Genomic DNA, 12,650 nt, shown 5'->3' on the forward strand with positions numbered 1-12,650 from the left:
TGTTAACCTCTCCGGTAACATGTGTTCACATGTTAACCTCTCCAGTAACATGTGTTAACATGTTAACCTATCCAGTTACATGTGTTAACATGTGTTCATATGTAAACCTATCCAGTAACATGTGTTAACATGTTAACCTCTCCAGTTACATTTGTTAACATGTGTTCATATGTAAACCTATCCAGTAACATGGGTTAACATGTTAACCTCTCCGGTAACATGTGTTCACATGTTAACCTCTCCGGTAACATGTGTTTACATGTTAACCTCTCCGGTAACATGTGTTTACATGTTAACCTCTCCGGTAACATGTGTTCATATGTTAACCTCTCCGGTAACGTGTCCACGTTAACCTCTCCAGTAACATGTGTCCACATGTTAACCTCTCCAGTAACATGTGTTCACATGTTAACCTCTCCAGTAGCTTGTGTTTGCATGTATATTGATGATTCTGTGGATGACCTCCTCACACCGAAGTAGTTAGTACCACAAATCACTCAGAGACTCTGTGTGCGCGCGCGTGTGTGTGTGTGTGTGTGTGTGTTTTGGTGTGTGCGTGCATGCGTCCATTCGTGTGTGTGTGCACGCGCATGTGTGTGTCCATGCGTGTGAGTGTGTGCGCGTGCATGTGTGTGTCCATGCGTGTGTGTGAGTGTGTGCGCGTGTGTGGACAGTTGTTGTGGTTGCCGTGGCTCCGGCATGCTGCTGGTTAATTTAACGCTCCCCTGACGAAAGAGAATGATGATCTGTGTGATGGGGAAGAGCGGCGAGTGGCCTCGTTACCATGCCTACAGAGGCTGGGTCCCAGCCCCCCCCCCCTCACAGGGTCACCCCTCAATAACAGCCCGCTGGGGGGGCGGGCTGCTCACACTGATCATAAAACTCAGGGCAGGAAGTTGCACATCATAAAACTAATTCAGCCTCCTGCTCCTTTCCCTCCATCTCACTCTAATTTAATAAATATGACGTCAACCTAAGATGCAACATAATGATAGCAAAAGATTAAAACATGTGACACAAGATAGATAGATGAAAACGTTATTAATCCCCCAGAGGGGAAATTCCTTTGTTACAATTACAAATGCGTCTATACGGGGAAAGGTGAAAGGATGATTTCAGTTAATGAGTTCATGGTCGTGACGTTAGCTCATGTCCTGGGACGAGGTGTTAGAATGAGTCTTTGTAAACATAATGACAGCATATGAAACTACATTGTGGACCCCACCTTATGCATTAGTTTGGCTTAGCTGTCCACCATATGCTACAGATCTTATAGACAATAGATCTTAAAGATCCCGCCATTATGAGAGTGTGAGGGCTGTGAGTTCGGTCTCTCTCCTCCTGGACGTCTCCCCGCTCCAGTCTGAGATGAGCTCATGTCTGGGGTGATGTCAGTGTGTGTGTAGTCTCGGGTGTGCGGGTGCGCTGCCTGGGTGTTTCTAGTGGGGGGGTCCGGGGTAGAGATCATGGGGGGATGTCTTGGGGGAGAGAGGGGAGTAAGGGGGGAGGAGGTCCATTAACCTGGATTTGTGAGTCCCTCGACAGGTGGGGCCATTTGTCGACGTCTTCGGCTTTGTCCCGGCCTTTGAGTGCCGGCGGGATCCATGAGGAAGGGGGTTTCTGGTCTTCTCTCTGGTTGCCAGGACTGTGGACGGCGTCCGTGTCTGTCCATGTGCTCACTGAGTCTCAGTCTCGTCAAGGACGTCCTCAGCTGTTGCGCTGCCCCGCTGGTCAGCTGTAGATCTCAGGGGTTCTGCTGGATGTCCTCTGTTCTCAGGACCTCTCTTCTGGTCGCTGGACGACTGGGCCTCGTTCTGCTGGCTCTCTCCTGGTTTGAGCTCCAGAACCAGCCGGCTGACTGGTTCTAGTGGCTCTCTCCTGGTTTGAGCTCCAGAACCAGCCGGCTGACTGGTTCTAGTGGCTCTCTCCTGGTTTGAGCTCCAGAACCAACCGGCTGACTGGTTCTAGTGGCTCTCTCCTGGTTTAAGCTCCAGAACCAGCCGGCTGACTGGTTCTAGTGGCTCTCTCCTGGTTTAAGCTCCAGAACCAGCCAGCTGACTGGTTCTAGTGGGTCTCTCCTGGTTTTAGTTGTGTTGGGTCTCTCCTGGTTTGAGCTCCAGAACCTGCTGGCCTCACTCTGGTGGGTCTCACTGTCTGTGAGGTCTTTGTTATGGAGACTGGATCACTTTCTTTTCAAGTGTTTTTTTTTCATGGAAACTCTCATTTCGGGTTCAGGACTAAAGTCGCGTCCTGATTCTGCTCTGCACCTGTCGCTCTGTGGTCCGCTCCGAGAGCAGATCTCCAGAACTCTGCATGCAGAGGAACGGTTTTGTGTTGTTCCTCCGCTCAGCGTCTTGGTTGGAGCCCGGAGTAAGCGTCTTGGTTGTAACCTCTGGGTTGGACCTTGATGTCTGGGTTGATGTCTGCATTGATGGGTCTTCTGAGTGCGTCCCCGCCCTCCTGCTCTCCGGTCTTCAGGGCTGTGGTAGAGCTGCTGTCTGGGTTGCAGACGAGCGAGGTCTTAGTGTGTCTAGAGCCGTGGTATCTAGAAGGAGTTCATGTGTTTGGTGCTGGAGGTTGGGCCTGTTTTGAAATACCATGACTTGGTTTTACTTAGGCTCTCGCTCTCTTTCTCCCTCCCTCTCCCCCTCTCTCTCTCTCTCTCTCTCTCTCTCTCTGTCTCTCTCTCTCTCTGTCTCTGTCTCTGTCTCTCTCTCTCTCTCTCTCTCTCTCTCTCTCTCTCTCATTTGGGATACTTAGGGCAGACAGGACGAACAGCCAGGCACACATTAGCTCTGATTTCGTAAATCAGTAAAAAGTCTGGCGCTTAAACTCAAGGCCAGCAGCGCCGAGCGAGAGTTGGAATGCAGCCCGCGACGCTGCAGAGAAACAGTTGGAATGCGGCCGGTGAGTCTGCAGAGAAACAGTTGCTTTTTCCTTCGGCAGTAAAAACCCTTCCAGGAGCAGAGGAGGTCAGGAGGGGGTTAACAAAAGCAACAGGCGCACAGGCGGCGCGGCCCGGAGCCTGACCCCGACCCCGGAGCCGACTACCTAAAAGGGAACAGGCGTTGGCCCCGGGGAGTGGGTCGTCATGGCCGACGGCGGGCGGTATTTCTCCCCCTCTGTCGCCACCTCCTCCCTGTCCTCCTCTCTCCACAACTCTCCTCTTTATCGCTCCTCTCCTCCCGGGGACGGTGTCCTCCCGACACCTGGCTGGGGGGCCCGGCGGCCCCGAGGAACCGGAGCATCTGGTTCCCCTCAGCCCGGCGGGCTACCGCCGCGTTAAGGGCCCCACGCGCACACGGAGGACCGCACAGAGAACCGCACATAGAACCACACACAGAACAGAACCACACAGAACAGAACCACACAGAACAGAACCACACAGAACAGAACCACACAGAGAACCGCACAGAGCCACACACATAGAACCAACCAGAGAGAACCGAACAGAGAACCACACACACAGAGAACCACACAGAACAGAACCACACAGAACAGAACCACACAGAGAACCACACAGAGAACCGCACAGAGAACCGCACAGAGCCACACAGAGCCACACACATAGAACCAACCAGAGAGAACCGAACAGAGAACCACACACAGAGAGAACCGCACACAGAACAGTACGCTACGCAGAGAACCACACAGAAAACCACACACATAGAACCACACACCAAACAGAACCACAAAGAGAACCACACAGAGAACTAAACAGAACCACTCACACAGAACCACACAGAGAACCATCATAGAACCAGAGAAGGGTCCAGTGTATCAGCTTTCCATGATGAGCCTCTAGGAGCCTTCAGCTCGGTGGACCCGGTTCTCCGGGGGTCCGCTCTGCTGTTAACCGCTCGGTGGACCCGGTTCTCCGGGGGTCCGCTCTGCTGTTAACCGCTCGGTGGACCCGGTTCTCCGGGGGTCCGCTCTGCTGTTAACCGCTCGGTGGACCCGGTTCTCCGGGGGTCCGCTCTGCTGTTAACCGCTCGGTGGACCCGGTTCTCCGGGGGTCCACTCTGCTGTTAACCGCTCGGTGTCTTCGTGACCCGTCTGCTAGATGAACACATGTTGTGTCAGCGTCTCAGCGGCCTGCGACGGTCCGTACCGTCAGGGAGTCAGGACGGGGGAGTCAGGACGGGGGAGTCAGGACGGGGGAGAGTCATGGCGGGGGGAGTCAGGACGGGGGGAGTCAGGACGGGGGAGTCAGGACGGGGGAGTCAGGGCGGGGGGAGGCAGGAGGGGGGAGTCAGGTCCTGGCCTCCGGTGCTGAGCCTGGCGGAGAGGAGCCCGGCGCTCGGCGCTGGCAGCCCGCCCTGGAAACACTGCGTCTTGTGTTGTCTGGCTGTCTGTAGGAGCGGGGGGGGGGGGGGAGCACCCTTAGCACGGCCCCGTCGTCTGGAGAAACATTTACATTGTGCCGGGGCCAGCTCCACCTGCGCTGGGGGGAGGGTCTGGTTCGACGTTGTTATCGCCGTCTGAATCGTCCGTGGAACACAACAAGAACCCACTGATTGGTTTGCGTCTGTGTGTCTTTGGATCCTGTTCACAGAGCAAACATTTGGATTCAAAGCTCACCCACACTCAGATTAAAGCCCTCGGCGATGGCGCGGAGCAGTCAGCCTGCTGCAGAGGCTGGGAGGTTACACAACAGACTATCTACAAACTATCTACAGCCTCCTATCTACAGCCTCCTATCTACAGCCTCCTATCTACAGCCTCCTATCTACAGCCTCTTATATACAGCCTCCTATCTACAGCCTCCTATATACAGCCTCCTATCTACAGCCTCCTATCTACAGCCTCTTATCTACAGCCTCTTATCTACAGCCTCCTATATACAGCCTCCTATCTACAGCCTCCTATCTACAGCCTCCTATCTACAGCCTCCTATCTACAGCCTCTTATCTACAGCCTCTTATCTACAGCCTCCTATATACAGCCTCCTATATACAGCCTCCTATCTACAGCCTCCTATATACAGCCTCCTATCTACAGCCTCTTATATACAGCCTCCTATATACAGCCTCCTATATACAGCCTCCTATATACAGCCTCCTATATACAGCCTCTTATATACAGCCTCCTATATACAGTCTCCTATATACAGCCTCCTATCTACAGCCTCCTATATACAGCCTCCTATCTACAGCCTCTTATATACAGCCTCTTATATACAGCCTCCTATATACAGCCTCCTATATACAGCCTCCTATATACAGCCTCCTATCTATGGCCTTCTATATACAGCCTCCTATCTACAGCCTCCTATCTACAGCCTCCTATATACAGCCTCCTATCTACAGCCTCCTATCTACAGCCTCCTATCTACAGCCTCCTATAACCTTCTACCATAAACCAAACACACCATGAATGTAGAACAAAATACCAGAACAACCCGAGCAGGACAGGAACATAGAGTAGAACGGAATGAAAAGCAGCGGAACCAACATCCACGCGGTGGGGTCGGTACTTTCTTTGTCTCGTTTCCTCAGACCCTCCCCCTCCTATGGACCCAATCACAGCCGACCCCTCCCCCCGTACCCCCATACCCCTTCTCCCCATAAGCAGAGCCCATCTGAACCCAATCCCACCACCTGCCCCCCTCCCCTACGCGCTAAACCTCCGCCAACCTCTGGAAGGACGTCGGGGTTCACTCCAGTTATGAGCTGCAGATGCTATGGGTCTATGTTCAGAACATCAGAGGATCTACTTACCCAGTAATAACAATATCATAATGATAATCAAAGTCATCAGTATTTAACTCACTTTGTCAAGCTGCAATCGCATTTCCTCAGATCCTTCTGTCTCAGTTGAAAAACGATGTGATGGTATTTAACGGTTTTGGTTAATGTTGCGGTGTTGTACTTTACAAACATATTTATGTAAATACCCAGCATACAGTAGGGTTTTACCGGTATTGGTACCAAATGCTGCGTGGTGGTTAGTTCTCTGTTCATGGTGGTTAGCCCTCTATTCATGGTAGTTAGCGCTCTGTTCATGGTGGTTAGCCCTCTATTCATGGTGGTTAGCCCTCTGTTCATGGTGGTTAGCCCTCTATTCATGGTGGTTAGCATTCTGTTCATGGTAGTTAGCCCTCTGTTCATGGTAGTTAGCGCTCTGTTCGTGGTGGTTAGCCCTCTGTTGATGGTGGTTAGCGGGAGCGTGCCTATGTTCCCCGGGTCCTATGTTCCCCGTTTTGTATGTGACCGGGGAACATAGAAACCCTGTGAGCAAATCTTTTTTTTGTAGGATTGTAGGGGCAAGTACCGCCTTTTTCGCTTCTGATTCGCCTGTGATTAGTTAGAATGGCTCTCCTCCAATTGGTTATGGTTAGTGTTAGGTTTAGGGTTAACCCTTACCCTAACCCTAACCCTTACCATTACCCTAAACCTGACCCTAACCCTTTGCACCCGGGGAACATAGGACCTGGGGAACATAGGGATGACCCCTGGTTAGCCCTCTGTTCATGGTAGTTAGCGCTCTGTTCATGGTAGTTAGCGCTCTGTTCATGGTAGTTAGCCCTCTGCTCATGGAAGTTAGCGCTCTGTTCATGGTAGTTAGCGCTCTGTTCATGGTAGTTAGCGCTCTGTTCGTGGTGGTTAGCCCTCTGTTGATGGTGGTTAGCGGGAGCGTGCCTATGTTCCCCGGGTCCTATGTTCCCCGTTTTGTATGTGACCGGGGAACATAGAAACCCTGTGAGCAAATCTTTTTTTCGTAGGATTGTAGGGGCAAGTACCGCCTTTTTCGCTTCTGATTCGCCTGTGATTAGTTAGAATGGCTCTCCTCCAATTGGTTATGGTTAGTGTTAGGTTTAGGGTTAACCCTTACCCTAACCCTAACCCTTACCATTACCCTAAACCTGACCCTAACCCTTTGCACCCGGGGAACATAGGACCTGGGGAACATAGGGATGACCCCTGGTTAGCCCTCTGTTCATGGTAGTAAGCGCTCTGTTCATGGTAGTTAGCGCTCTGTTCATGGTAGTTAGCCCTCTGCTCATGGAAGTTAGCGCTCTGTTCATGGTAGTTAGCGCTCTGTTCATGGTAGTTAGCGCTCTGTTCATGGTAGTTAGCGCTCTGTTCATGGTAGTTAGCGCTCTGTTCATGGAAGTTAGCCCTCTGTTCATGGTAGTTAGCCCTCTGTTCATGGTAGTTAGCCCTCTGTTCATGGTAGTTAGCACTCTATTCATGGCAGTTAGCCCTCTGTGCATGATGTTCAGACCTCGATTCTCAAAATCATCTTTTTTAATTTGGTTTAAGGAGTTTGGTAGAAGGTTTTAGGTATTGGGGTTTGGATAATAGGTCTAGGAAAGGGTTGGGTACGGGGTTAGGTAAGGGGTTAGGGTTAAGAGTTAACAAATCCACATCTTATCTTGAACTTGTTAGGCTGGGACTCTATCTGTGGTTCTCTGCCATAAATGGCACATTTTAATCTGAATCACTGAAGCAGGCTAATTGTTTGGCAGCAATTTCTTTATTAAATATGCAAGCAATGATACCAAGAGAGTTTTCCTTTGGAGTTTGCTTGGTTTGGGTTTACAGCTGTGATTGAAGTTGTGGGTACCCTGGTTATAATCACACTAATCTAACAAACCTTTCTTCCCAGAAATTACTCGGCTATTTGTCCGAGAACAGTAATAAACACACACAAACACACACACACACACACACACACACACACACACACACACACACACACACACACACACACAAAGCCCAGGTCAGTGTAAGGGTTAGTCAGACGTTCAATAACCGCCTGTGGAAACCGAGCCATGATTTAATGATTATGATCACTAATTCTGACCCTTTGATGTTCCAGTTTCATGGCTCATTTATTTCCCGGCAGTGTGGAAATAAGTTGCAGCTATTTTAAACAAAAGGTTTAAATAAAGGAAGTCATTCAATAGTTCAACATTTAAAGAACTTGCTGTATTTTAAACATTAAATCACTTACAATTGTTGGCGCTGGTCTGATGCGCCACCTAACCCCAGTATATGATGCATCAACTCTCTCTCTCTCTCTCTCTCTGTCTCTCTCTCTCTCTCTCTCTCTCTCTCTCTCTCTCTCTCCAGCTCTGGGTCAGATCATGCTGTATGTGGATGGGATGAACGGTCTCATCACTCACAACGAGACGGTCCAGTGGCTCTACACCCTCAGCGGGTCAAAGGTAACTGTTACTCACGGAGGAGACATCCTATACGTGGTTTCAGCCGCTCCTTCGGCGGTGCTCACGGCTCCCTCGCCCTCTGGTGGCCAGAGGGAGGATGTGCAGGAGGACCGCAAGGACATGAGCGCATGCTCCTCAGTTCAAACCCTCCTCCCTTCAGAACGCTGCAGAGACGGGATGATTCCTCATTAGTCTGTTGAATCACAGGCAATACAAGGCTGGCTCTGAAGCTGTCTCCTCTTAGCTCCATGGGGAATTGGTCTAGAACTGTATCCGAATGAGACATGTTTTATTATTTTTAGTTTAACTTTCCTTCATATTTCTCCTTTTATTCAGGACTCTTATGTCCAGAGAAGTCCAGACAGGAACTCTTTCATAGGACGGGATCTAGCATAATAAGATGTCCCAGTATATCAAAATGCTACCCCTTACCCACTTTGATATAATACATCACCTAACCCTAACTATCATATACATCACCTAACCCTAACCCAGTATATGATAAATCTCCTAACCCAAACTCAGTATTTGATACATCAGCTTACCCTCACCCAGTATACGATACATTACCTAGCCCTAACCCAATATATGATACATTACCTAACCCCAACCCAATATATGATACATCACCCAACCCAGTATATGATACATGACCTAACCCTAACCCAATATATGATACATCACCTAACCCCAACCCAGTATTTGATACATCACCTAACTCTAACTCGGTATGGTACTAATCCCACCCCTTAATAGTTGTGTCCTAATTGATCCCTTCGGTACAGTGGAGGATTAGCTGCTTGTTGTGTCTGGGTCAGGGTTAGCTCACGCTCACCGTCCTCTGCCTCAGTTCCGTCTGGTGGTGAAGACGGCCCTGAAGCTGCTGCTGGTCTTCGTGGAGTACACGGAGACCAACGCCGCGCTGCTCATCAAGGCCGTGGCCGCCGTCGACTCTAAGAGAGGTAGGAGGCGCCACAATGTTGGTACTAACGAGGTAATAAAGGTTTGTCATACCCAAGACTACAATCCAACGCACAACAGAGTTTGTGACACTCCCCCTGAAAGCCAAAGTGGGTGTTGAGTGTCAGGGGTCACCGCTCCAACGCCTGCAGAGAGTCACACATGTTGCCCAGACGCCCTAACCCCTACCTGCTAATGAGGGGTAACCCTCTATACCCCTACACCTTGCCCTACCCTGGCATGCAATTGAAATAAACCAGTCAATCACACTCAGTCGCTTTTGGATAAATAAATGGACTAAATGGCTCAAAGGTAAATAAACGGTCCTTCCATTCGCGTCGTTGATATCTGAGGGGGGGGAAGAGAGTTCTGAGCGGTACGGCCCGGCCTCAGCCCCGTCCTGGAAGGCAGAGCAGTGTGTGTGAGCGAGCTAGTGACTGTATCTCATCTATAATGCATCAGTGTCCACTCTGAAATGCGGATAGCTGCATCAGGTTCTATGAGGCAGCTCGCCTAGCACAGCTCTCCTAGCCTGCTGACGGTGTGCGTCTGCAGGCACCAAGCTGTGGAGGAACGCCACGGAGGTCCTAGAGGAGAAGGACGGCGTCGACACGGAGCTTCTGGTCTACACCATGACCCTCCTGAACAAGGTCCGCCCCCACACACACCTCACCACTCGGCTTTTCATTCCCTTTCTTCCAATCGCCTTTCTGGCCTTTTCCTTCATTTAAAGTACTTCATTCTATTCTGTGTAAACTATTCTGTGTTTTTGGACTCTTCAACTTTTGCAGTGAATCTATAGTTTCACTGTAAGAGTTCTAGTTTATAAACTAGAACTCTATCAATATAAGGATCTTCTTTCTTAACAGTGTCTCTGTGTGTGTGTGTGTGTGTCTGTTTGTGTCCCTGCCTCTGTTTGTGTGTGTGTGTGTGTTTCTGCCTGTGTGTGTGTGTGTGTGTATGCGTGTGTGTTTCTGCGTGTGTGTGTTTCTGTCTATGTGTGTGTGTGTGTGTGAGTGTGCCTGTGTGTGTGTGTTTTTGCCTGTGTGTGTGTGTCTGCCTTTGTGCCTGTGTGTATCAGACTCTGGCCGGGCTGCCGGACCAGGACTCGTACTACGACATGGTGGACTGTCTGGAGGAGCAGGGCATGGAGGGCGTGGCCCAGAGACACCTGAGCAGGAGGGGCACCGACCTGGACCTCGTGGAGCAGTTCAACATCTACGAGGTCAGTGATACATCACAAGTTAACGAACCTGGACAGAACATAACATGTTAACGAACCTGGACAGAGCATAACATGTTAACTGACCTGGACAGAACATAACATGTATCAAACTGTACAGAACATCACATGTATCAACCTGTACATGTCATAACATGTATCAACCCATACAGAACATAACATGTATCGACCTGTACTGAACATAACATGTATCAACCTGTACATGTCATAACATGTATCAACCTGTACAGAACATAACATGTATCAACCTGTACATGTCATAACATGTATCAACCCATACAGAACATAACATGTATCGACCTGTACTGAACATAACATGTATCAACCTGTACATGTCATAACATGTATCAACCTGTACAGAACATAACATGTATCAACCCATACAGAACATAACATGTATCAACCTGTACAGAACATAACATGTATAAACCTGTACATGTCATAACATGTATCAACCTGTACATGTCATAACATGTATCAACCTGTACATGTCATAACATTTATCAACCTGTACATGTCATAACATGTATCAACCTGTACAGAACATAACATTTATCAACCTGTACATGTCATAACATGTATCAACCTGTACATGTCATAACATTTATCAAACTGTACATGTCATAACATGTATCAACCTGTACAGAACATAACATGTATCAACTCGTACAGAACATAACATCTATCAACCTGTGCAGAACATAACATGTATCACCCTGCAGACGACTCTGCGTGGCGAGGACGGTGATGAAGGCGGCCCAGTGGGGGGGAGCGGCCGTAAGCAGCGCCGCAGGGCCAGTGTGGGCGGAGCCGGCATGGGCGTGGCCAGTGTGGGCGTGGCCAGCGACCCGCAGGGGGCGGAGCGGAGGCGCAGCCGGAGACACTCCCTGCAGAGTGGGCGGGGCCACTCCTCGGCCCCCGCCTCGCCCTGCAGCAGCGCCAGCTTCCTGTCCTTGGGGGGGCGTGTCCCGGACGTCTCTGAGAGGTGAGGGCGGAGCCTCCGTCAGCTTTGACCTTTGACCTCCATGGATTTTATTGGTTACTTTTTGGGGGCTTCACATTAAGGGGGTCAGCACTGAGCTGTTTCTGGTTTGATTTTGTTTTTCTCCACCAGCCTATGACAGGTATAATATATAATAATTTATTAGTATGATACATAATAATACTATAGCCGAGCACCTCGTTTAAAATATTACGGGAATATAATGAGCTCTGCCCCATTAGCTTTTAGTGCTAACTTTTCTGTTTTGGCGTAGCGGTTTAACGAGCAGGTGCTTAACGAGCTCCGTATTGGAAACCCGTTGGGTTTCAATCCATTAAAGACAAACTGGAGTCGTAATGAGCCCTAATCCAGAACCCTCTGATCCTGCAGTTTAAGACTGGTGAATTGTGTTCTGTTGTGAGGGTTTGTTGTAGAAAACATTATTTTTATCTGATGAAGTGACCCATAAAGCTGCCTCTGGTAGCGCCCAATCCTTGGCTCTCAATGACTGGAGAAGGATCTTCTTTTTGTCAGGAGGTAGGCCCAACAGACCTGCTCATTCCTGCAGGTGGAGTTGAACACAGGCCAGGAGGTTATTGGATACCCCACCGTCGCTGGTTTGAGGGCCCTACTCTGTTCCATATGCTGCTAATGAGATCCAGACAGATCCAACCGGTTAACTGGCTCTCACTAGACTTTCTTTGCCTGGGCCCTCCATCGCCCTCCACAACATAGTGGGTACACAGGGGGAAGGCCGGGGTCATGTAGGTTATGGTTAGGTTTAGGGTTAGGTAATATAGCTCACGGGTTAGGGATAGGTCAAAAGGTCAGGGGTATGGGTAAGGTCATATCGGTCAGGGTTATGTTTAAGGTAATGCATATGGGTTAGGGTTATTTCATTAAGGTCAGGGTTAGGTTTAGGGTTATGTCATATAGGTCACATAAGTCAGAGTGAGGGTTAGGTCATACAGGGATCAGGAGACACTTTCCGTAGTTCCTTCCGTAGTGTCTCATTCCATCCTCATTGCATGATGAGAAATCTGTGTTTTGTCATTTCCGGGTCATTTTTTCTTGTCTTTTTACACTGTTGTCCCTGTTGAACTTCTCTTGTCCTCCCTCCTCCTTCCCCTCCATCCATTCCTCCACCACTCCTTTTTTCATCCCAGAGATGAGGAAGAGGAGGAGGAAGACGAAGAGGATGAGGAGGAAGAGGGGGAGGAGGAGGAGGATGAGGCAGACTGGGAGAGTTTCCCAGTCACTGAACCCAGTAGACAGGGAGGAACACGCAGGTA

General features: G+C 49.6%; 1 protein-coding gene across 1 annotated transcript in view; it reads left to right on the forward strand.

Annotated features, from left to right (window-relative positions):
• Positions 1-12,650, forward strand: part of fhod3b (formin homology 2 domain containing 3b) — a 76,023-nt gene that overhangs the window by 45,952 nt on the left and 17,421 nt on the right. The window contains exons 6-10 of the mRNA XM_079740226.1: positions 8,079-8,173; positions 9,024-9,135; positions 9,689-9,783; positions 10,215-10,358; positions 11,099-11,361. Coding sequence (XP_079596352.1) covers positions 8,079-8,173; positions 9,024-9,135; positions 9,689-9,783; positions 10,215-10,358; positions 11,099-11,361 — 709 coding nt within the window. The remainder of the gene's footprint in view (positions 1-8,078; positions 8,174-9,023; positions 9,136-9,688; positions 9,784-10,214; positions 10,359-11,098; positions 11,362-12,650) is intronic.

Source organism: Pollachius pollachius (assembly GCF_949987615.1).
Source record: "Pollachius pollachius genome assembly, chromosome: 1".
Classification (NCBI taxonomy): domain Eukaryota; kingdom Metazoa; phylum Chordata; class Actinopteri; order Gadiformes; family Gadidae; genus Pollachius; species Pollachius pollachius.